The 25,414-nt window shown below is 56.2% G+C and overlaps 1 protein-coding gene across 1 annotated transcript in view; it reads left to right on the forward strand.

Annotated features, from left to right (window-relative positions):
- The window catches only part of NFAM1 (NFAT activating protein with ITAM motif 1), a 33,538-nt gene extending 12,261 nt beyond the window's left edge, over positions 1 to 21,277 (forward strand). Inside the window, exons 2-6 of the mRNA XM_061206621.1 lie at positions 3,646 to 3,975; positions 5,149 to 5,261; positions 9,875 to 9,973; positions 18,880 to 18,966; positions 20,860 to 21,277. Of these exons, the coding sequence (XP_061062604.1) occupies positions 3,646 to 3,975; positions 5,149 to 5,261; positions 9,875 to 9,973; positions 18,880 to 18,966; positions 20,860 to 20,919 (689 nt within the window). The 3' untranslated portion in view covers positions 20,920 to 21,277. The remainder of the gene's footprint in view (positions 1 to 3,645; positions 3,976 to 5,148; positions 5,262 to 9,874; positions 9,974 to 18,879; positions 18,967 to 20,859) is intronic.
- The last annotated feature ends 4,137 nt before the right edge of the window (positions 21,278 to 25,414 follow it).

A 25,414-nucleotide genomic window follows, 5' to 3' on the forward strand; every position in this document is an offset into this window, starting at 1 on the left:
TACCAGGGGTCTGACAAACCCGTCTCTTTAGCATCTGATGTCTCCTGTGCTTGGTGCCACCACGAACGCTCACAGTCCGGCACCGGTCACACTTGGCTGGGTCTGACTCCGCTGCCTGGCCTGAGTGCTGGCTTTTCTTCCTTAAGCACAGTCAGACAAACTTGGGTTCAAATCCCAACTCTACCATTTAGGAACTCTGTGGCTTTGGACCTCTAAGACCTTCTGTTTTCTTTTCTTCTGCAAAATGGGGTTGCAGTCGTTGCCTCATAGGATTGTCACGGTGTTTATTTTTATTTTATTTATTTATTTACTTATTTACTTATTGCTGCGTTGGGTCTTCGTTGATGCGCGCGGGCTTTCTCTAGTTGCGGTGAGTGGGGGGCTCCTCTTCGTTGCGGTGTCCAGGCTTCTCATTGTGGTGACTTCTCTTGTTGCGGAGCACAGGCTCTAGGAGCGCAGGTCTCAGTAGTTGTGGCACGCGGGCGGCATGTGGGATCTTCCTGGACCAGGGCTCAAACCCGTGTCTCCTACATTGGCAGGATTCTTTTTTTTTTTTTTTTTTTGGCAGGAGGATTCTTAACCCCTGCGCCACCAGGGAAGTCCTGTCACGGTGTTTAGTTGACATAGGGTCTGTGTCACACCGAGCCAGAATACGTTTTCTATACGTTTTCTTTCCCCTCTTTCCTTGGGCCAGTTCTGGCCTCACTGTACATGTGTGTTCCTGCTTCCAGACCTCCAGGGCATCACCACTCCTTCGTCTCCTCCCTAGTCACAGTTAGTGGTTCCCTCCCCACCAGCCTTCCCACTCCAGGCTCCCTCCCGTCCCTGTTAGACTGGGGACATTGCCAGGGCAGGGAGCCCCTCTGGACCTCAAACAGGGCCTGTGATCTAACTGATACTCTTAAATGTTTGCTGGAGCTGCAAACAACTGGTAGCTGAAAAGCATCTGTGGACTCAGAAATTACTCTGAACCTGTCTGTAGCACGGAGCCTTAACTGAGGGATGCTTCTAGGTGGCAGCCAATTGGAGCAGCCTGGACCCCAGAGGGGCTTCTTGGAGGCACAGGTCCAGGAGAGGAGGTAGGAGCTGGGCTGCCATGGTCCAGGCTCTGGGGTGCTGACACCCAGTAAAAAGAAGGGCCACTGGAAGTAGTTAGCTACATCCTCAGGTCAGAACCCAATCGCCTTTGCTGCAAGAGCAGGCCTCCCGTCCTCCTCCTTGTTTTTGGCCTGCTGTCTCCTGATTGGCTGTCCTTACTGGTCCACAGAGATGGCCTCATCCCTTCACTTTTTGGAGACAGCAGTTTCACCTGAGGTCTGAGGTTCTCTCTGTGGCAGACCTGAGCCAAGACCATACACTTCCACAATCCTGTCCCTCTGACCTTAAAATAACAAATCCCAGAAGAATACAGAACAATGGTCATCTATTTTTATAGATTTCCCCAGAAATGTAAAATATTGGCTTAATTGCCCTAGCAGATTCCTTCATTTTCTAGAAAGATACCTCAAATGGGGATAATTTTTTAAGACAGTTGGATGAATGTCTTCCTGCCAGGACAAACAGGAAGGTGGCCTCGCCGTGCTGACAGCATGTCCAGCCTCCCCGGGCCTGGAGTGGCCTCTTAGATACGGGAGAGGAGGACAGGAGGCCCTGGGGGAGGGGGAGAGGCCTCGGCGTAGCCACTTTCCCGGTGGTTTTGGTTGGGTTCCAACCTCCCGACCCTCACGAGGAAACACCAGCCTGTTGCTGGCGCTTGACTGGCTGCCTCGCAGGGTCACCATGAGAACCAAATGAGAGGAGGTACGTAAGAGTTGGGAAGCGGTTCCTGAGCTGAGTTTGGGGGACTAACTAGGAGTTGGCCAGGTGAGGAGGTGGCAGTCCCAGGCAGAGGGGACAGCAGAGGTGGCTGCAGAGCGGGGCGGTGGCCTGTGTGTGCAGGAAGGACACAGCATGGGCTGGCGAGCACTGCTCATCTCGCCTTCTGTCCTTCTCGGCCCACCTGGGACCTGGGGGATCGTGCACACCACCCCTCCCGCCGGCTCTGCACCCCTACCCTGCCCCTGCCACACCTCAAACCTCAGCCCTGAATCAAGGCTCCTTGTTTTACGACAAAACGAATATATCATTATAGCTAAACAACAACCACTACCAGCCCAGGGATCTAAAGTGCGGTGTGAAGTCCTCTCCCCACCGCTCACCAGAGGGGAGCCCCCGGGGCTGGCTCAGTGGCGTCTCCATGCATGAGCATCACATATGACAAAGTCAACCCACTGTGACATCCAGACACGCCAGTCGATTCCCTGGAACTGGTTTGAGTTCTTCGGCAGAGGGGGTGTCTCTTTAGTTGCTCCCCAGGAAGCTCAAAATATCAGTTTGGCCCGAGCTTGGAGGGATTAGCGGGTGTGGAGGGCCGTCTCCGCCCCTGTCGCCGAGTCTCCCAGAGGGCCTGGCCTCACCTCCCTTGAGGATCCGGCCCAGGGCTGAGCTGAAAAGACGCAAGAAGAAACCAAACAAACCGGCCTGGCCTCTCGCCAGACGCACACCGACCGCAGGTGGGAGGCCCACGCCTCACTTCCCCACCCAGATAAATCCGGCCTCTCCCTCCGAGTGGCTGCAACGCATGATCTTCTCCCGATTAACAACCTGGCCAGCATGTTCTTGGCTGCTCGATGCCGACCTCAGTTTAGAGCTGTCTGTTGTTCAGCTGCAGGAGAAGGAAGGTGCTGGGGGACAGGGCATGTTGAAGCTGGGGGGTGGCTTGTGCAGCTGAAGTCCGTGGGGGGGGAGGTGGCAGCTGCTGACCCGGCACAGGATCTGACCAGCGCCTCAGAGCCTGCAGGAGGGCGGGACGCCCAGCCAGGCAGGCTGCTGCTTTGGGGGCTTTCAAACTGTTTTCCTAGGTGCCTCTGATGAGAGGGGGGTGGTACATGGGGGTGGGGGAGAAGACAGCTCCCAGAGAACTGCCTTCGTCATGCTCACGGCCAAAAGGCTGCATATGGAACACCTCTGCGTTGTTGGAAAACTGCTTCTGGGGCGTTGCTTGTTATAGTCCATAAAAACTTGACAAATTCTTCTCCAAGCTCAGATTCAGGGAGAGGTTTGTCTCTCCTGATTGATGCCTGGCATGCCTCCCCCTCAGGCTGGGGGGGCCCTGGGCAGACCTGCCTCCTTCTGTGTGTTTGTCTATGCCAGGAAGCGCTTCTTCCTGCCAGGAAGCGTTTCGTTGTTTTGTTTCCTGCCTCTTTCCTCTTTACTTCTCATCCTTCACCAGCTTCGGGTTGTCTCAGACCTGTGCTTTTATCCAACGTGGCTTCTTGACCTTTGGGAGAGAGAGTGGTTGGAAGCGTGGGGTCTGGGGTCTTCCAGCCCGGGTTGTGGGGGGGGGATGGTGGCAACTCCGTTCCATACCTGCAGAGAAACTGAAAGCTAGCGGCTTGACCTCCCTGACCCCAGACTCTTCTTCTCTGTAAAATGGAGCCCTTACACACTTGTGCCTTGGGTGTGTTGGGAAGTATAGAGTCATAACGTGTAAAGCACCTGGACACCACCTGCACACACTGAGGGCGTGGGACGTGTGTGAGCCACGGTCCTCAAGGGGAAGCAGGGGATTGAAGCTACCACTCTCTCCTTTTCCTTCCCCTGCAGGAGGGCAGTCAGTGACCCACACCGGCCTCCCCATTGTGGTCTCTCTGGCCAACAAGGCCGTTTCCTTCAGCTGCAGGATTACCTACCCATACACCCCCAAGTTCAAGGACTTCACAGTCAGCTACTTTCATGTGGACCTGCAGGGCCAGAAGAGGTCTGAGGAGAAGACCAGCTGCAAACCTGGTCCAGGCAGAGAGAACCAGACCAACACCAAAGAGTGTCAGATCACCCCCAAGCTGCCTGACGCATCTGCCACTGGCACCTACTACTGCTCCGTCCGCTGGCCGGACTCCATGGTGACAGGCAACGGCACCTTCATCCTGGTCAGAGGTGAGCTTCCTCCGCGGCCCTTCCCAGGGCGAAGGGCCCAGAGGTTTCATCCGTCAGACTTTGGGGCACAGGAGCCGAAGTGGGGAACGTTTGCCTCATTGTTCAGCTTTGGCAAAACAGAACAGAGCAGCCTCGGGGAGCCCCTGGCCACACAGGTGTGCCGAGATGCCCATCTTTGTGTGGCAAGGGCAGAGGCCTGGGGTGTGGATCTGGCTACCTCTGGCAGGCACTTTTCTCAGTGTCCCTTTGGCACTATTAGTTGGGTGAGCACAGAATGGGGCATGTGCACGTGTGTTTGTAGAGACCTGTGAACAAAGACACGGCTCGTGTACACCTTTCTGGGGACAGATTCCTAGTTTTCATCACATTCTCAGAAGAGTAATGACTCCAAAAGGTTAAGAACAGTCTATCACTGAAGTCATGATTCTCTGAGCCACCTCTGTGATTTCCACTGGTAGGGGCCAGGGTTACAGAGTCCCACGGACCTGAGTTTGGCCCCCAGTCCTGCTTCTTGCCAGGATGTCACCTTGCACCTACTCTTCATGGCAATACCCTGCCTGGCAGAGGCTTTTCCTGGGATGAGTGAGATCCTGAATGCAAGGGCTGGTGCCCGGTAGTAGGATGTGCTAGTCAAATAACAGACGCTCATGTGCCTGGCATGTGGTTGGCACTCTGCAATTTTTGGCCAACCAGGGGGACAGAGGGGTGGACAGAGGCATGGAAGGAGAAAGGGGTGGATGAAAGGCTGGATGGCTCAAGGGAAAGGGCTGGGCTGTGCTCTCACCTACCCCTGGTGCCGGCCAGCACCTGCTAGGCCTTGTACAAACCCACCCCCTTCACCCTCACCACTCCTGCCCGTATGATCGCTACTTCACGTGTGGAAAGGAGGAGGTCCCAGGAGGCGAAATGACTCACCCAGGTCCCATAAGCACCTCTCGGTGGAGCCAAGGCACCGAGGCAGGGGCACCTAAGAAGCAAAGGATGTAGTCCTTACCCTTAACAAGAATCAAGGCAGCAAACATAGAAACATAGCCAAGGCGAGTGTGGGAAGGAGGACCTCAGCAGAGGCAGGGTCTGGGGGGTCCTGGTGGGGGAGAGTTGTAAGTAGGGTTGGGGGGTGGGGTGCATCTCTCCCAGGCAACTAACATCTCTGCTTCCCTGCCCTCCACCCAGGCACAGGGTATCGAGAGCCCCCGCAGGGCCCCCAGGTGCTCCTGCTTTTTTGTTTCGTCGGCATCCTGACTGTCCTGAGCCTCCTGGCCACGGCCCTGCTGCTCTGGAAGAAGGTAGGGGCTGCAGGCACACGGCAACGCTGCCCCCACCCCACTCACTGTGGCTTAGGGCTGCCACCCCGTGAGAGGGTGCCTGGAATAGGTGTTCCTCGTGGCCACTTGCACCAGGGCCCCCTCCCTCGCCCTGCCCTGTGGCTGGGCCTGTGCTGCCAACTCATCACCACCAGGTCCTTTTTGATCTTGTTGCAAAAAATCAGGGCTCTTGAGCCTTTTCCGGGTCACGGGTCCCTCTGAGTGTCTGATGGAAGCCGCGAGCCCGCATGCTTACCATTTCTAGCTCTCCAGATTAGGAAACCTTATCTCAGATTTTCTGGATCCCCAGCAGCCCAGAAGGAAGGAAGAAGCATTTCCTCAGGGCTGCTGGGTGCCAGGCACCCTCCCAGGCGTGCTCTGGTTCGCGTCCCAGCGTCACTCGGTGAGAGAGTTTTCTTCCCACTTTACAGCTCTGAAAAGTGAGGCTCAGAGAGGCGGTGACTGGCCCTTAATATATTTCCTCCCCACCCTGCTGTTCTTCCAAGGATGGGTACAGGCAGGACAGCTCTTGTTTGCCCTCACTGAGCAGCTCCCAGGCTGCAACCTGGGTGTGGACACAGTAACTGGGCTTCAGGCAGGGGTGCGGAGGGACTCACACTCCGTCTGTGGACCCCCCACTTGGCTTACTGTGTGACCACACAAATGCCCCCCATGAAGTGTGAGCACAGCCGGTGAGGGCAGAGCAGGGTCAGAGCAAGACCTTGACCCTGAGCCCTCACTTCAGCCCCTGCTCTGCAAAAAGAGGATTTTAATGACTGATCTCAGTGTCCTGAGAGGCCAGGGAGACAGTGGTGCAGAGTAGGTGCTCAGTAAAGTCTCGAAGGGAGGACAGGAGAGGCTGAACCTCGAAGCCTCAGCTTGACTTCAGATCCCAGCCCCTCCTCCTGCCACACGGCCTCGGAGACCCTGCCTCCTTCGTCCCTCTCCCTCTCGCCTTCCCTCCTCTCTTTCCAGGAATAGCTGTTGAGTGTCTAGTGTGTGCCAGGCACTGGGCTAAGTGCCAGACGCAGTGGAAAGCAAGACAGATGCAGCCCCTGTCCTCTTGTCAAGTTTCGACCCTCTCCGAGTCTGTTTTCTCCTCCAGAAATGGGGGTAAGGATGGATCCCCACCCTTCCCCGAAAAGGGTGGAAGAGACCACGTTTGCGAGTCACCAGCCGGTGCCTGACCCCTGGTGGGAGCACAGTGCATGGACGTTTCCTGCTGTCCCTCCCTGCACTTGCTGTGAGAACCTGGTCTTAAAGGAGAGAGAACTCAGGAGGCCAGACGCTGCTGTTGGGTTTGTGTTGCCAAAGAAGTTCCCGGAGCTCCCCGGAGCTGGATCCAAATTTGGACGTGGCCCCTGTAGATGCTGCCCCAGAACTGGATGGCCAGCGTTTGAACCATGAGCTGAGCGCAGGAACAAAGCATGCAGTGGGAGCCCCGGCCAGAGACAGGCCCGGCAGGCAGCCACGGGCGCCGAGAGGACAGGGCCGAGGAGGAAGAGGCATGGAGGACGCCAGGAGCACATCTGATAAACGAATCCAAGCCGGGAGCTGCTGACTCAGAAGAGGCAGTTGATTCCTGTCCTGAGAGCAGGTTCGAGGGCTCACACTCAGCCTGGGGTCAAGGTTGGCTCCCCGGAGCAGGCAGCCTCCGATGCTGATCCGTCCTCATCCTCACAGGGCATCAGACACAGCAGGTCTCCCTCCTCCATGGCACACTCCTTCCTTGGTCCTAGGATCCCCCGGTGGCCCTGTGCTGGGTCACCCACATTTTCGTGGCCTCTGAACATTGGCACCTCCCAGGCCCCTTCCTCAGAGCTCTCCTCGTCTGTCTACGCTCCTCCGTGACTGCTCCGCTCCAGGGATTACAGTCCCACCCAATGTGGCTGCCCAGAGCCCCCCACCCCCACCCCCGAGCTCCAGATCACGTCCACTCCGTGCGGGCACCCACGGGCGTCTGCACCCACCTGGTCAGGAACCTTAGTCTCCCCAAGTCGGCCCCAGCTCAGCACATGGCACCAGGCCCCCAGATGCTCAGGCCAGAAGGCTTGGTGCTGTGTTTGCCCCCTCCCTCCCCCTACGGCTGATCCCTTGGCAAGTCCTGCCCACAGTCTGTCCAGGATCCAGTCCCTTCTCTCCTGCCCCAACCCCAGCCCCGGCTTCCATCACCCCTCACCCGGAATGTGGGTCTCCCTGCTTCTTGCTTGGTTCTTCTTGCTTTGCTCCCCACATCCTTGCTTCTGTGTCATTACCGTCTCCCCCACCAGAGCATAAGCCCCAGAAAGAAGGGACTTGGTGTCCCCAGTGTCTGTGGGACCCTGACACATAGTGCTTATGGAGGGAATGATGGAGTAAATGAGAGCTGAGACCTGAAAGATGAGTCAGAGGTGGCCAGGCTGTGAGGTGGGCAAGGTGATGGTATCGCTCCCATTTTACAGAAGGGGAAACAGAGGCTCTACAGGTTTCCTGAGCTGCCGATTGGTTTATTCATTTGAAAATCACAACTGGAAGGGTAAATGTTGATGGTCTGGGACAGGGCACCCAGATGGGGCAAGGCTGGCTCCAAGGAGCGTCACTACCCCAGTAATAACATTGCGCTGTTTCCATGGCCTGGGACACTTCCTCAGACTCCTGTCCTATGTTCAGGGCACAAGCAAGCCCTGAGAAGTCTGCCCCAGCCCCTGGCAGACATGGACTCCTTCTCACGAACCCACAGTGGCACTTACCTCCCTGGCGGCCCCACCAGCCTCAATAGGAATGCCACGAGGCCAGGCCTGGGTCTTGCTCACCATGGGGTCCAGGAGAGCCCCTGCCCATGAGCCCACACCACCAGCCTTGGCAGTGAAGTAGGTGGTGCAGGGGAGGGGCACTAGATTTGAGAACAGGGCATGTGGGTTTGATCCAAGGGCAGTCAATGACTAGCTGGACAAACCTGTTTCCCCCTCTGGCAAGTGGGAAGTCCATGCCCACCTCCTTAGGCTACTATGAGAATTAAATGACAGTAAGTCCCAGAGTTCTTTGTAAACTGTAAAGTGCTTCCCGGATGCCTGCACCGATCTGTCTGTGAGACCTACACTTTCAAACAAAACAGGGGAGTGAAAACTCCAGGTACTGTCAGATCAGCGTCTTGGTGAATCACACAGACCTGGGTTCCAATCCTGCCCCTGCCACTTCTGGCTCTGTGACCTCGGGCAAGTTGTCAGCCCTCTCTGAGCCTTCACAGCCTCATGGGTGGAACAGGGATGATACGAAGACTGGTCTTGCAGGTTTGTTGAGAGGCGCAGGAGATAAGGCAAGTCATGCCTTTAGAGCCCCACCTGGCTCCCAGCGAGGCTTCAGGTAGTCCCGAGCCGTTATCATGCTGTGACTGGGGTTGGTGCGGGCTTCTGCCTGCGCGTTAAGTAGCTCTCGAGAGCTAATCCCAAGTCAATGGTCCGGGGATTGGCAGGCGGCTAGGGTTTTTACTTAGGTCCTGCCCCGAGATGAGGCTGTGTTGCTTCACTGCTGGCAGCGTGGTGTGCCTGAGATGAGGGGGGCGTCCGGACAGCCTCCCCCTGCCTTGGAAGGAGCTGAGCCCTCACCCTCCCGAAGGCCCACTGCCCCGGCCTCCACGACCATTAGCGCTTCTCGCAGCACCCAGCGTGAGCTTTCTGAAACCACTTTCTGATCCTGGCATCTCCTGGTTAAAGCCCTCAGATGTTTTCCACCGTCCACCCTCTTCTCGAAGCCCAGCATGGCCATCCTGACCCAACCAGGGCAGGTTCGCCTCTCCGGCCACACTGACCGTCTTTAAATTCTTCCAGACCTGCTGCCTCTGCCTCTCCTCCCTCTCTTCCAAACGAACCTCTCAGCCTTAAACATCCCTTCCTGCCAGGCGAGGCGTTTGTTCCCTCCCGTGCGCCAGAGGCTCTGTCCCTGTTGGTCAGTGCATGAACCACACGTGGTAAAACTGCTGGTTCATTGTCCGTCTCCCCACCGGGTCTTGAGCTCCGGGAGGGCAGGGATGGTGTCCCCTTCTTCACACCGCCTGGCTAACCAGAGAGTGTGTGGTTGGCCAAGGGCCACATAAGTGGCACACGAGTGTCAAGAGTGCTTGACTTCCTCATCACCTCCCTGAATCTGTGCAGCAATCTCACAAAGGAGGGTGATGGCTGAAGAAACTGAGGTCCAGAGAGAGTAAGTGCTTGAGTGAGGCCGCAGAGCCAGTGAGGGGCAGAGAGGGACTGGACACCTGGTCTGGCCTGCGCTGGCTCACTCAGCAACACCCACAGTAATCGGCTGCAGCCGGGGACCCTGTCACACTGCTGGCACTGTGCCCTGCAGCACCTCCCTCCCCAGAGCCAGGCACTGGGTGGTGGGCAATTGCCTCGCCGGGATCTTTATCGTTTCCGGTGTCCCCCGGCAGATGAGTGGTTTGATGTAGGTCTTGCAGGTATTTGCCCCGTTTCCCTGGAGAGGGTGATGGAAGGTGTTGAGTGATGCACTTCTGAGTGGCCTCATGACAATCTGCCATCCTTTCCTCTGGTGGGGTCTGGTCGGGGGTGGGGAGAAGGAGAGCCTCTGGTCCCCAGCCCCGACTCCTTTCCCCACAGAGACAGATGCAGGCTCCACGGAAGCACACTGCCCAGAAGTGCCCGGGCCCCAGCGCTGCCAGCAGCCGGGAGCAGCCTCCATCCGAATCCATCTACACAGTGAGTCCTCTGCCCTCTCAGACCTGGCTCGGGGTCTGGTTCCCTGGCTCGGTCAGTGTACCAGCTGTGTGACCTCTCTGTGAGCCTCCACTTCCTCACCTGTAAACTGGGGACAAGAATTCCTGCCTGGAGGGATTTCTGTGAAGGTGAACCGAGGTTACAAGTGTGTGGCCCTGGCCCCTGGAAGGAGTGTAGGTGTGAGGTGCCACTGGGGTCCCCTCCTTGGTGTGCCCCTCCACTTCTGGAATGAGGGGCAGTGAGGGCACAGTTGGTGAGGAATGAAGAAAGGCCCTTCATCTGACCAAATGACGTTGACCCGCTCACCAATTCCTTCCTGTTTTTATTGCACAAACAACATCGGAGCAACAACAAGAATCACAAAAAGAGGAAAAAGTCAGGCAGTGTCCCACGCCCTTAACACAACAATGATTTTCAATTCTTCACACTCCCCTTCCCCACCACACACACACACACGCGCGCGCGCGCACGCGCACACACTGTTTTATGTCCTTACAGTCAAGCAGAGACACGGCTGGGATGCTGTTCATTCCCCCAGCCCGGCTTGCCCATCTGGTCAGCACGTGGTCACTCTGCCCGGTGGCTGGGATGGTGACAGACATTCTTTTTTCAGTTACATCTATTTTAGTTGAACAAGTAACATATGCTCATTGTGGAGAAAGTGAAGAATAAATGCCACCCAGTGTCAGCTGGGGTCTCAACTCCACGGGGCCTCCAGCCGCCAGGTAGCGGTCTTGACTCCGCACCTGGGAGGTGCACAGCCATGTCTGGGCCCTGCAGGTCCTCCAAGGGCATGCTCTGGGACTCTGCCTGTATGTGCTGTAGCTGTTCCTGTCCCCACCACCCTGACTCATACATGAAACTCAGGTCCTTCCTCGATGTCCACAAAACCCCGCACAGAGGGTGCTCAGAATATGGCCCGGTTTACTGAGGATGAGGCAGATGGGGACGAGGCAAAGGCAGCGTTCCTACAGGGCAGCGCCGATAACCCCAAATAGAACATAACACGGCCAGCTCTCATGGGGCCTTCAGCCCCTCCACCCCAGGGAATTTCCAGCAGCCACTGCTTCCCACGTGGCCCCACACTTCCCCATATTCTCTCTTCTCTCCCAGCAACTCATCGTGGTATTTTCCCTAGGAGGAATTCTGGTGTCAGCTGTTAAATAAAAACATTTCTCTCTCTCTCTCCGTACACACACACACACGAGATCTTTCTATATATATCAAAAAGAAGAAAATAGCCATCATCCTGAGCCTATCTTCCTCCAGTATAAATACTAGTAACATTGACCTCTATACCTTCCAGTCTTTTCTGTAAACACATACAAAGAGACCCATACACACACTCACACATACTTTTTTTAAAAAATTGGAGTAGTACAGCTATTTTTGTTCATGTTACAATATCTCATGAACATCTTTTCACATGAATAAATATCCTTCTCCAAGATTACTTTTAATGGAAGAGACTCACTTTTGCATGGAACATCTTTCTTGCCTGTGTTTAGACTTCTCTGAGGCTCAGGCTGACTTCTCTGGAGTGTGAGGAAGAGGTCCAAAAGCCCTGCCAGGTTGCAGGGTGGCTTCAAAAGGTTTTAGGGCTGGAAAGGAGATGTGAAGGGAGGCCGCAGACTCTGCTAGCCCTTGAGACCAGTCCCTAGCTGCTGGGGTTGGACCTGGGCAGATAAGAATGACGTTAACAAGAGCGATGATGATGTCACGAAGTCATTTGTTGAGTACCTACTACGTGCCAGGTACCGTGGTAGGACTTTACACCTGTTATCTCATTAATACTCATAATAGGGCTTCAGGGTACAGGTGTTGTCCCCATTTTAATTTAATTTTCTTTTTTTTTAAAATTTATTCATTTATTTTTGGCTGTGCTGGGTCTTAGTTGCAGCATGCAGGCTTCTTAGTTGCGGCATGTGGACTCCTTAGTCGCGGCATGAGGGCTTATTAGTTGCGGCATGCATGTGAGATCTAGTTCCCCGACTAGGGATCGAATCTGGACCCCCTACATTAGGAGTGCGGAGTCTTACCCACTGGACCACCAGGGGAGTCCCTAATTTTATTTTCTAATTGTCTATTGCTGGAATGTAGAAATACGATTGATTTTTGTGTATTGACTTTATATAGAGAGTAATCTTGCTGAATTCACTAATTAATTCTAATAGTTTCTCTGTAAATTCCTTTGGATTTTCTATGAACCCAGTCATGTCATCTATGAATAATGGAAGTTTCATTTCTTCTTTTTTAATCTTCATACCTTTTATTTCTTTTTTTCTTGTTTTATCGCACTGCCTCAGACAGTGATGGTGAACAAGAGTGGTGACGGTGGACAACATCCAGGGAAGGATTTTTGTATACTTCTCCTCTACTTTCTTTGGATGGATACTTAGATCACTGATTTTCAATCTTTCTTTTTTCCTAATTTATGCACTTAAGGCTATGAACTTCCCTTTAAGTATGGCTTTAGTTGTATCCCACAAGTTTTGATATGTCATAGTTTTGTTGTCTTTCAGTTTAAATTTCTCACTTGCCCCATGAGTTAGTTAAAAGTCTTTTGCTTAATTTTCAAACGTTTATTTTTTAGTTATCATTCTGTTTTTTGTTTCTCACGAATTCCACTGTGATCAGAGAATACATTCGGTAGGATTTTAATCCTTCGAAGTCTTTTGAGACTTGCTTTATTGTTGGCTTACATTTCATGTGCATTGTGCATGGCTGAGTGAGTGTTCTATATGTGTCAGTGAGGTCAAGTTTATTGATTGTGTTGCTAAAGTGTGCCATATCCTTATTGATTTTTTTGTCTATCAGATGTTGAGTGAATTGAGTTAAAATCTGCCCATTTGCTTGTAGATTGTATATTTCTCCTTCTGATTATGTCAATTTTTGCTTTTTATTCATGTGGAAAAATGCTCATGATATATTGTGACAGGAAAAAATAGCTGTACTACTCCAGTTTTTTTGTATGTGAAAAGTTGACCTATTAAGGAGCATGGATTTGGAGTAAGCCAGACAGACTGGGGTTCAAAGCCTAGTTCTTTTTTTTTTTTTTTAATAAATTATTTATTTATTTATTTAATTTTTGGCTCCGTTGGGTCTTCGTTGCTGCGTGCAGGCTTTCTGTCGTTGCGGCGAGCAGGGGCTACTCTTCGTTGCGGTGTGCGGACTTCGCATTGCAGTGGCTTCTCTTGTTGCGGAGCACGGGCTTTAGGCACGCGGGCTTCAGTAGTTGTGGCTCGTGGGCTCAGTAGTTGTGGCTCGTGGGCTCAGTAGTTGTGGCGCATGGGCTTAGTCGCTCCGCGGCATGTGGGATCTTCCCGGACCAGGGCTCGAACCCGTGTCCCCTGCATTGGCAGGCAGATTCTTAACCACTGCGCCACCAGGGAAGTCCGAAAGCCTAGTTCTTTTGCTCACGGGTTCTACTTAAACTTTCTGAGTCTAGGTTTCATAACCTTTAATATAGGGCTAATGATACAGTATTACATTTACAGTTTGCAAACATGCTATGATTTCTTCCATTTTAAATTCCTTATCTTGAGCTCACAGCCACCTCCAGTGACCCTGTCCTTTCTCGACGACTCCTTATAACAGATCTGTCAAAATTCCCTGTTTTCAGTTTCTCTCTCTCCTTTCCAACTCACTCAGTCAGGCTTTCTGCACACCTCTTCTTTCTGCCCACCAAAGCCTTCCTTCTCAAGGTCACCATTGACCTCCACATTGTTAAATCCAGTGGTCAGTTCCCAGTCCTCATCTTTCTTGATGAGCAGCATCTGACACCATCGAGCTCTCCCTCCTCCTAGACACACTTTCTTTACTTGCTTCCGGAACATTCCACTCTCTCCTAATGCCCCTCTGACTCACTACCATGCCTCCTCAGCCTCCATCCCTGGTTTCTTCTTAGGAACCAGAGAAATGCTGACCTCTAAACATTAGAGTCCAGGCCTGGGGCCCTTTCTCTTTGATCTTCACTCCCCTCCTTGGGAGTGAAGCAGCCTCAAGGTTTTGAGACCCTCTACACTCTGACAACTCCCAAATTTATACGTCCAGCCCGGGCACCTCCTCTGAACACCAGAAGCAACTGCATTTGGACCCCTCATCAGCTTCTCTCTCAGACCAATCTCCAGTTCTTTACCCATCGAAGTGCCTCTTTCCACGGTCCTCCTCATGCAGTGAATGGTTGCACACGGTCCTCCTCATGCAGTGAATGGTTGCACACGGTCCTCCTCATGCAGTGAATGGTTGCACACGGTCCTCCTCATGCAGTGAATGGTTGCACACGGTCCTCCTCATGCAGTGAATGGTTGCACACGGTCCTCCTCATGCAGTGAATGGTTCCACCATCCTTCCTGATGCTCAGGCTAAACATTTTGAAATTGCCCTTTCCTTCTCTCCTTCCATCACTGCTCATATCGGATCCATCAGCACATCTTATTTCAAACATATCCAGAATCTGACCCTTTTCACCCCTGCAGGGCTGACGCTGGTGGGAGCCACCGCCATTTCGTGCCTGGAGTCCTGCAATTGGTTTCTAATCAGCTGGCCCATTATTATCCTTGCCCCACAGTCTGTGCTCCACCCAGCAGCAGCAGAGTGATCCCATCCAAACATAGATCACATCCCGCTCTGCTCAGAGCCTTTGGTGAGCCTAGGTCCCCCGAGAAGCAGACACCAAGACAGGGATAAATGTGTGATGGTTTTATTAGGGAAACCACCTGTGAGAGAAAATGGAGAAGACTGGGAGAGCCGTCAGACTCTTGCAGATCTCATCCTGGGTAAAGGCAAGGGCGAAGGAAGGCAGAGAGGATGCACCAACCACCGCACCATCTAGGGAAGCTTCAGCAGGCCATGGGGAGCCCAGTCAGAGGAGCCCCAGGTCTCCCAGGGCGGGAGGCTGTGACGGCATCCTTGCCGAGCTCAGCCATTGGCTGGTGGTAGCCCACGGAGGGGTGGCCTCTGTGCACATGTAATGATGAGTTTCAGAGCCCAGCAGCTGGGGCTCCGGGTCGATGCTGATCCCTGGAGCTGGAGGTCTGCGGATCACGTTCTCATGACCGCCTCGGCCGTCTAGTGAGATAGATTCTGTCTCACTCAGAGTCAACACCGGAGCCCTGACAGTGGTCTCTGAGCGTGCTGCCCACAGGCCCTCCCACTGTCTCTCCCCTCACTCACTTGCTCCAAGCACACTGGCCTCCTTGATGTTCTCCAGATGCACCAGGCTTGCCCCCCATGCCCACCCCGCAGCGGGGCCTTGGTGTTGGCTGTGCCCTCCCCTCCAGAGTGTCCTTTCTGGAGCCGTCCAGGGGCTGCTCCCTCACTCCCCAGCTCTCTGCTCAGAGGGCACCTTTGCAGGGAGGCCTTTCTGACCTCCCCACCCTCTCCATGAGCCAACATCCCCATCTTCCTTCTCTGGGTCTCTGCGTGGCCCTTACGGCCACTGATTTCTTTCTGATTGTGGTCTGCCTGGTGCCCTCCCCCGCACCAGCCCAGTACCTGGCACATAGTAGGTGCTCAGCGATCAGCTGAGTGGAGGCTTGTTCTTAGCTCCCAGCTGGCTGGGGTTCCCTGGGGCTCGGTGCTGGGCACAGAGTAGGTGCTCCATGGCGAATGTGGGGCATCAGCATTGTGGTTTCACGCTCCCCGGAAGCATCTGGACACTACCCCCCTCAGCTGTGTTCCATCCTCTGCCTGGCCCAGTGCCTCATTCTTGCTCTCAGCCCCCAGCCCTCCCGCTCCTCACGGCAGCAGGAGGGGCCTTTCCGACATACCACTGATGCTGTCGCTTCCCACTCAGAAACCTCCAGTGGCTCCCCATTGCCAGCTCCTCAGCCTGGCACGAGAGGCCTTCATTGGAGGCCAAACCCAGCCCTGCCTCACCAGACTCCTGTCACTGCCGTGGGCTGTTTACTTCAGACACGCCAGGACCTTGACCTAGAGCAGATGTGCTCTGTCTCTCCTGAGTACCACTCCTTGCTCAACAAGGCCCCCAGATCTCACCCGTCTGCCCCGCAGAGGGCATCATGCAAATCTCAACATGCAGGTGTCCATGAGAGCACAGCTCTTGTGTTTCCTTGGTGACAGGGGTGGGTATTACAGGGGGACCAATGTCCAGGACCCTCAGATTAGGTCCTGGCTCAGGGCAGCTGATTTCAGCTCTGGCCTCAACCCCCCTGGACAAAGGCCTTGGCACGGACTTCACACCTCTGCCAGGGCTGGTGACCACTCGGCTCAGCATCACTGCCCATACTGGGCAGCAGGAGGCAAAGGGCTCAGAGGGCCTGGATCCCAGACCGGTATCCCAGTACAGCCCAGCCCAGCCCAGCCCAGCCCGTTCAGAGGCCTGGCCTTCTCCCCGCAGGCACACCCTGAGGGAGGCCATCCCCATCACCATCAAGGAAGGCCAAGAAGGTATCCTGTTGACAAGGCTGCCCTGCATTTCACAGCCTAGTGATGCAGGTCACTCCCTGCATGCAAATGCTGCCCAGCAGGTCAGGACTTGTCAGAGGCTTCACTCAGCAGCTGCTAATTGGCAGCAACTTCTGCAGCCTCCCCTGCCCTCAGCCCTGCAGCTGCTCCCACCCACAGCATGACCACCCGCAGTGTGGGGCCCAGGCCAGTGGGAGCACGTGGTGCGGAGGGCGGGAGGGGCTGTGTGACCTGAGACGTCTCTGGGCCTCTCTGGGCTAATGCGTGGTGGGCAGCCCACGTGGACTGGACACGAGGGAGAAGAGAACCATCTGTGGGACCCGAGATCTGCTCTCCTGCTGACGTGTCAGCCAGGAGGCCCTTTTTCTCCCTTCACTCTGTGACCAGAAACATCCAGCTTGGGGGACTGTCAGATGTGTGGATCCAGGTCTGGGTAGACAGGCGGTGGAGGCCCAGGGCTGCTGAGGAGCAGACTCCCATCCCGTGTGCCAGGCTTGCCGGCAGTGGTTAGTGCTCTGGGCAGGCATGAAAGCCCAACAGGCCAGGGCAGGCCTTGGAAAATGCCTTTCACCGGAATTTGGGCTCCTCCCTGGGACAGCCTTGCCCCCGTCCCTACCCGGAGGCAGGTTGGAAGCCCCCCTTCCAAGACCCTCCCTCTTTCTTTTTCTTTTTTTAAAAATTTTTCTTTATTTTTGGCTGCGTTGGGTCTTCATTGCTGCAAGCGGGCTTTTTCTCTAGTTGTGGCGAGCAGGGGCTACTCTTGGTTGTGGTGTGCGGGCTTCTCATCGCGGTGGCTTCTCTTGTTGCGGAGCACAGGCTCTAGGCGTGCTTCAGTAGTTGTGGCACGCGGGCTCAGTAGTTGTGGCTCGTGGGCTCTAGAGCACAGGCTCAGTAGTCGTGGCACACGGGCTTAGTTGCTCCGCGGCATGTGGGATCTTCCCGGACCAGGGCTCGAACCCATGTCCCCTGCACTGGCAGGCGGATTCTTAACCACTGAGCCACCGTGGAAGTCCCGACCCTCCCTCTTTCTGACGCAGAGGTCCCTAGGGCAGCCTTGCCATCCCTGTGTGTGATGCCCTTGAAGTGAGGGTCTCCCAAGTGCCAAATGGCTTATTACACAGGTTTTCACGCCCCGCTGCCTCTCGGAGCCTCCTTCCCCTCACCCCACCTCCCCTCCCTTCTCTTGCCTCAGAGTACCACCTGTCTCTCCAGCCTGCCTCGGCAACCCCTGCTTGCCTGTTGCCAGGGAAACCACCTCCTTGGCAACCAGCCGGCATCCATATGACATGTACACGTGGGAAGGAAAGGTTCCTGCCTCTTGCTTAGGCTGTTGGTAGCTCTGTTCCGACATCCCCCAAGGAGCAGCATCTGCCCCTTGCCTGGGACTCCGGTGCCCATCAGGGTCTGAGGGAGGGTCCAGGCTGTGACCGCAGAGAGGGGAGGGAGGCATCAAGCCTCCCTTGATGATCATTCAACAGTTATTAAACACCTGTGATTTGCCAGACCCTCTGTTGGGCCCTTTATGTACAATATCTCATTTAATCATCCATTGAGTCTGAAAGAGAGATACAATTATTCCCATTTTACAGATGAGGAAACTGAGGCACAGGGAGGTTCCGGGGTTGCCCATAGCTGGCAGGTGTCAGAGCTGAGAGTTGAACCTAGGCTTGTCTGATTTCAAAGCTCCGTCACTTTCTACCATCCTGAGGCCTCTGGTCAGGCTGCTCATAGCTGGGCCAAGAGTGAGTGTGGCCCTAAGACACACATCTAGCTGAGCGAGAAGCCCCCTCATCATAGCTCATTTGGTGCTGTCTCCAAGTGTGCCAACCACAGCTACAGTGACCCAGCAACAAACCAAGCACAGCTGTGGGCAAGGAGTGTGACTCCAGCGGGTACCTAGGTCATCTGTGAGCACAGGCTGGGGTGAGGGGTGAAGGGAGACCTAGAGGGGTGGATGCGTGGGTGGGACCCTCACAGGGACAGGGCTTTGGCCCAGGGGAGTGAGGGGGGGATGCCAGGAGAGCATCCTATTGGAGCCTTGGCCATGGGAGTCACATCCGGGGGCTGCTGGCTGCACCAAAGGAACTAAGGACAGGCAGGGATGGTGGGAGGGGGCCTGGGCCCTTCCTCTTGCCAGGTAGGTGGGGGCCTGGAGAGCCCACCGGGCTGAGCACAGGCTCTACTAGAGCCTTGAGGTGATGTGAGGGGGGTGGCAAGGGGCACAGAGAGGAGTGGCACTGTACCAGCGGGGAAGGGGTAAGATCGCTCCGAGAGGGAACGGCAGGTGCACAGGTGCAGCCGTGTGACTGCGAGTGGCGAGGCGGGGGGTGGTGGGTGTCCCCTCACAGGTCTGCCCGGCCCCTGGGCTCCCCCAGGCAGCGGGGAGGTATAGCAGGCCGCTGGCGCTGGGACCCTGCCCCTCTGTTCACCCTTCTCTGACCCTCCCACGTCTCCTGCAGGACCTGCAGCGCCGAGAGACCGAGGTCTACGACTGCATCCAGAGTGAGGCCAGCAGCCTGCCTTCCCCCCAGGGCCTGCTCTCCCAGGTACGCAGGGGCTGGGCAGCAAGCCTCCTCTTACTCCATTTGTCCTGCTCCTCATCTGGGAAATGGGGTCAATAGGACCAGAGGAGTGAGCCACCTGCTGCTGAATCAGAGCCCTCTCTCCGAGGCCGCTGGCCTAGTGGTTAGGAGGTCTGGTAGATTTGAACCCCTGCTCCACCCCTTACCAGCTGTGCAGCCCTGGCCAAGGGGCTAACCTCTGTGCCTGCTTCTCCTCGTCTGTACACTGAGGAGCCTAACAGCACTCACCTCCTAGATTTGCCATGAGGATCAAATGCTGTACTGGGACCCCGTAGGCGCCGTGCAAGATGAGCAATCGTAACTACGACTGAGCACGGTATAGTGTCTACACTGGCCAGTAAAGCAGGGGTGTTTGGCTTCTAGCTGTCCCCAGGCTGAAGGTGGCTAAAGCTGGGAGCTGGAGTCTACACTGGCCAGTAAAGCAGGGGTGTTTGGCTTCTAGCTGTCCCCAGGCTGAAGGTGGCTAAAGCTGGGAGCTGGAGTCTACACTGGCCAGTAAAGCAGGGGTGTTTGGCTTCTAGCTGTCCCCAGACTGAAGGTGGCTAAAGCTGGGAGCTGAAGTCTACACTGATGCCAGCCTGGGAGGGTCTGGACAGGGCTTCGTTATTATCACGATGGGGACTAAGGCATATCACTTGATCATGATTCTCTCTCTCTCTCTCTCTTTTTTTTTTAATACATTTATTTATTTATTTATTTATGGATGCAATGGGTCTTCGTTGCTGCACGCGGGCTTTCTCTAGCTGCACGCGGGCTTTCTCTAGCTGCAGCGAGCGAGGGCTACTCTTCATTGCGGTGCGCAGGCTTCTCACTGCGGTGGCTTCTCTTGTTGCGGAGCACGGGCTCCAGGAGCGCGGGCTTCAGTAGTGTGGCACGCGGGCTCAGTAGTTGTGGCTCACGGGCTTAGTTAGTCCGCGGCATGTGTGATCCTCCCGGACCAGGGCTCACACCCGTGTCCCCTGCACTGGCCGGCGGGTTCTTAACCACTGCGCCACCAAGGAAGCCCGATCATGATTCTCTCTTAAACCTCAGTCTGCTCATCTGTAAAGTGGATGAGTGACACTTTACTGAAAAATCAACTGCCCCTGAATTCAAATGAGTTCCAAGTTAAGTAGCATCTACACCAGAGCTTTGGACACCATCAAGTGCAAGGTTGGATTCAGGAGCTCAAGGGCTGTGGGTAGGCACCTTGGAAAAGCCATCAGGAAGTGAGGGGAGCAAGTGCTTGGCCCCGCTGGCCCAGGCTGACTCTGTTTGTTGAATCTCCTATTCTCAAAGCCCTTTCTATACTCATCCCTGAACTAGGCTCTGACTGGAGGCAGGGCTTCCCCAAGGATGTCTGGGCGGTCCCAGGCAGTGCCCACCATGTGCCAGGCCCTGAAGTCCTGGCAGAATGACTAGAAATGTTCCGGCCCTCCAGGATCCTCGGGTCTGCAGGAACAGGGTCACTGATCTTACAAACACGCAGAGACATTTGTAGCCCCCTGTGAAGGGTGGGCTCTGGGGAGGGACTAGCCCAGAGCTGGGAAGGGGGGTCTCGGGGGTGTAGAGTGAGGAGGAGATCGCCAGGGAAGAGGTAGGATGGAGGGAGCACCCCAGGCAGAGGGAAGAGCACCTGGGGAGGCCCAAGGCAGGAAAGAAGAGGTCTGTGGGGTTGGAGGGCAGAGAGCAGGCATGGGCTGGAATGATGGGAGAAGAGGCTGGTGACGTGGGCTTGGGGACAAGGACAGGTCTCCCTGTCAAAGCTACTTGGGAAGCCATCTGTTTGTCTGCCTCTGCCTAAAACTAAAGTTGTGCAAGTTTGTTCTTTTCCCTCCCTACTGTTTTTTATTTCTTTCTTTTTTTTTTTTTTTCCAGGAGAAACAACATAGATTTGAGGGTGACAGTGAATTTAACCTGGTCTATGAAAATCTCTAGGACAAGCTCTGCCTGCCCATGGGTCTTGCCCTGGATCAGAGGCCCTGGGGCAGCCTCTCCCTCCAAAGGACTTGATCTTTACCAGGAGCGAGGCCCCAGGGGTGCCCCATCACCTCACACCCACATTTAAGAGGGTGCCCTCTTGCCTTGGCTGGCCCCGCCCACCGTTCTGCAGCCCGGCCACACCCACCGAGTGTGCCACATCTCCGGACCTTTGCCCAAGCTGTTCCCTCTGCCAGGCGGGCCCTCCCTCCCTCCACAAGGGCTCTCCTGAACACCACCCAGAGCCCTTCTTACCCTCTCTAGACACACGGGCTCTCTTGCACCAGCCTGAACCACCAGGAGGTTCCAGCCAGGGACCCTTGTCAGTATTGTGTGCACAGGGGTCCCAGCGTAGATGAATAAAGGAGCAACTAGGCAAATGGCCCCCGCCTCCCCGCCCCCTGCCCAACTAGGCCAAAGGTACAAGGCGACCACACTAAGTAGATCAGGGGGCTGGCGTGGGGGGTATGGGGTGTGGGCAAGAATGAACCATGCAGAGGCTGGGCTGGGCTGGGCTCAGGGACAGAGCTGGAGGCCAGGGAGGTGGCTAAGTGGTGGTCATCATTCTGGGGGCCTGGGACTGGGAGGGTCCGGGCACACGCAGGAAGCTCTCTGCCTCCCCCAGCAAGGACCCCAAGGTTGTTTCCCATCAGCCTGGCCCCCTACACTCTGTGTGCCAACTGCTTCCTCACCACCCCCTGCTCACCACCACCTCAAACCTTCCCCAGCCTCAGGGTCTCAGCTGCTCCTCCTTCAACCCTACAGCCCAGTTCCCCAGAGGCCCCCTCCACCTGGCCTATCTCGACCCCTCCCACCTCCTCTGTCTTTATCTGCCTCGTGCCCCAGCCCCGGCCCCTGGGGATTGAGGCCAGCCCAGCCCCTTCCCTCCTTGCCCAGGGCCAGTCCCAGCTGCCTGGAGGCCAGCCCTCTCCATCGTGGTCTAGCTGCACGGCTCTGTTCTTGGGCCTTCCCCTGGGGTAGGCGGAGGGATCCCTTTGTGCTGCAGAAGCTCAGGCCCCACGGCCCCTCCGTGTCTGACCCTGAGCCATTTCTGCTGCTCGAGTGTTCATGTTACCCCTCATTTCACCTCAGAGCAGCCCCGCACGGTAACCTACCTCACAGGCAGGCCAGGGCTGAGGGTGGGGCTCACCCAGGCTGCCAGGCTCTGAGCCCTCCCTCCCCTGCTCTCCCCCATCCTTCCCTTGCTTTCCACTATTTGGTCATTCGTGCAATGGGCAGGCCAGTCCTCCCTCCACACACCCAGTGCTGCCCCCCAGAGGTCCCTCAGGTGCCCTCGCACACAAACCCCAATGTGCCCGGGAGGGTGGTGGCCCGAGGCGCAGGCCCCGACCGGACCCCCGGGTGGCTTGTGGGTAGCACCTTCAGCCCTGCAGGTCGGCCCCCTCCCCACCCCGCGCCCCCGCAGGGTAAGGGCTGGGGGCGGCAGGGTGGGCCTGGGCTGCCGTCAGGAAGAAGCCCCAGCCCCTTCCGCTAGGGCTGTGTGGGGCCCCCTCGGGCCCACGGGACGGTTCACAGCCTCTCAGCTTGGTTCTGAGCCTGGCCTTGGAGCACACAGCAAGGAGGGCTCTGAGCGGGATCACGGGGCTGCGGGGAGGGGCCCCCGCTCGCCAGAAGGCAGTTTAACGAACTCCTAGCCTGTTTAGGGAGGCGAAGCTGCCTGCAGCAGAGCTGACTTCCAGGCTCCTGACTCCGTCAGCCTGAGGCAGAGGCCGGGGCTGGGGTCCGGGTGAGGGAGGCAGGCCGCTTAGCGTGCAGCGGAGTCTCTCCAGGGAAGACCAAAGGCAGCAAGACCAGGAGGAGGCCGCCTCGCTGGGCCCCGGAGCGTCCTCAGCCCCTGGCCCCAGACCCTCAGGCTGGGAATCAGCCTTTTCCAGTTGGCCCCTGGGACAGTCCGGGGAGCCTGGAGAGACTGCACCCCCCGCCCTGGCCCAGCCCCCTGCAGTCCCCTCTCCACGAAGCAGCCAAAGGATCCTGATGAGACCTACATAGGACCATGGCCCTCCCCGTGTGCAAAACCTCCCACCGTTCCCACCTCACTTGGAACAGAATCCCAACTCTTCCCTGCGGCCTGTGAGGCCCTCAGGGACCGACTCATCGCCCCTCTCGTGGACACAGACGTTGTCAAGTGTGGTGACCAAGCTCAGTTCAGGGCAAGGCTGGGCAGGCACTGAGGTCTTCAATGAGCAAGGAGAGAGGCAGGGAGGAGGGTCAAGGTGGAAGGGGGGACCCTCAGGGGAGAATGTTCTGGGACACCCAGCATGGAGCCAAGAAGACTAAGCACCCCTCATTCCCCAGCCCCCGGGACCGGGAGCCTGTGGAGAGGGGCTGGTGCAGGGGTGAGGGGTGGCCGATGACTGCAGGGGGGTGCAGGTGGCCACGAGGGAGGAGGAGGGGGCAGAGGGGGCCTCGAATTGAGCTCCTGGAGGGCAGGTCTGCGTGGACCCTGAGTGGGCAGAGGAGAGGAGAGAGGAGCCGCCCTTGGGGGTCATCCGGGGCTGAGTGGCCGCTGGCCTCTCTCGAATCCCAGCTCCACCTCCCAGCAGCCATGTCCACCTGAGCCTTGGCTTCAGTGACAATCAGGACGCTGAGTGTTGCTCAGAGAGGACAGATGGGAAACTCCCTGCTCTGCAGAGGCTCAGTGGGTGTGCGTTTCCTTCTCCACTCATCCTTCAGGAAAAACAGGCTGCCACTGGGCAGTGCAGAGGGAATCTGCTAAATGAGGGGCAGGCCTCCCTGGAGGTGGGGACCCCCCTCTTTGGCCCCCTGCAGGGAGCACCTGGGGGTGGGGGCAAGGCAAGCGGAGAGGCGTGTGTGTGTGTGTGTGTGTGTGTGTGTGTGTGTGTGTGTGTGTGTGGTGGTCTGGGCCCAGGAGGGGCCTTGAGAGGGCCGGAGAGGGAGAGGGGCTTAGCCACCAGGGAAGGGAGGGGAGGGGGCTGAGGAGCAACAGGTGAGACCCAGGTGAAGGGGAGCCTTAGACCAGGAGGGTGGATGGCAGCCATCCTGAGGGTAGACCCCTGGGCCTAGAGCTTGTTGGAGAAGCCCCTGGCAGCCCCTGACGGCCAGGCCTCGGGCCCTGCTTCCTCCTGTCCGGACCCCGCCCCAGCCTCACCACAGTGGGGCGGACGTGTATGTCACGGTCTCGGCCGATGCTTCTTTCTGCCTGACCCGCCCTAGCTCTGACCTGGGATTTCCTACCATCTCTAGGTCACACCCCTGCCACCCTCTTCAAGGCCTCTGGGCATCTGAAACATCTCAACCACTGCTGACACCCTCAGCCTCCACTGGCCTCTCCAGGGTAGTGGCTCAGAAATGGCCCGTTCTGCCCCTTCGGGCAGGTTTCAGCCTCCAGCCCTCCCCTCTGCTCCTGCTCCTCTCAGCACTTGGAGAAAATCATCCCTGGAAACCAAACCCAGGAATGCAAAGTGGGTGTGGGAAGCGGTTCCCCCTCCTCGGAAACAATTTCCAAAGGATTCTGCAAAGCAGAGTTTCCATGGGAACACGTGCTGGTTACACTGGAAACCTCGGTGGGGCTGGGGTCCCCTTCACAGTACATGGCAGGACCTTGGCATGGGGGCCACGGCCAGGCGCAGCCGTTGCATTTTGGCCACCGGGCCTCACTCACATGAAATCAAGTTACAGGCAAATCTGCCTTTTTTTCCCCATTCTAATTGAAAGGCTACGCTCCATTCTAAGGATGCCTCTGGGATTTCCAGGATGGATTTTTATGTAGTTCAAGAGTTTTCTTGGCAGAACGCTCAGCCAGGAGAGGCGGGCTGTGGCCTCGGCCCAGCCAGGCTAACAGAGTGCATCCCTCCCGCACGCCAGGGGATGTCATTTGCCCACCTGAGGGGCTTCCCCAGACCTGAATCCAGACTCTAAGAGCTGCGGACAGTGGCAGGAGGCACTGAGACACCTTCCTTCCTAGGTGCCTTCCTTGACCTGCAGTCAGAATTGTGGCCTCTGAGCCTTGATGGCGCGTGGGTCAGGCTAACCGTTACTATTCTCTGCACTTGGTGTTGGCGTGTGTTTTGTATGTGTGTATCTCCACAGGGGACACAGGCATGTACTGCAGTAAAACACGTAGACACTACAGCAAAGCGAAATTCTCTTTGATGTTCTTGCCACCTCCCAGCCTCCATCCCAATCCCCTCCCCAGAGGCAACCCTGGGTCATTCGGGCATATTTTCTTCCGGCTGGTTTTATTGCATCTGCATACCTATATGCACATAGACAAACATAAAATATATAGTGTTTGTGTGGGGTTCTGAAAAGCTTAAATGGAATCATCTGTACGTGTTATTTGCTCTTGCTTTGTTCATGCAGTCCCATGTGGTGGGGATCTGCCGGTGACAGCACACAGGAACTGCCAGACTCTTTAATTACAGCAAAGGATTCCACAGGACTGATGGATCCTAATTTAATCAGGCCCCTA

This window comes from Eubalaena glacialis, chromosome 11, assembly GCF_028564815.1.
Source record: "Eubalaena glacialis isolate mEubGla1 chromosome 11, mEubGla1.1.hap2.+ XY, whole genome shotgun sequence".
In the NCBI taxonomy this organism is placed as follows: Eukaryota; Metazoa; Chordata; class Mammalia; order Artiodactyla; family Balaenidae; genus Eubalaena; species Eubalaena glacialis.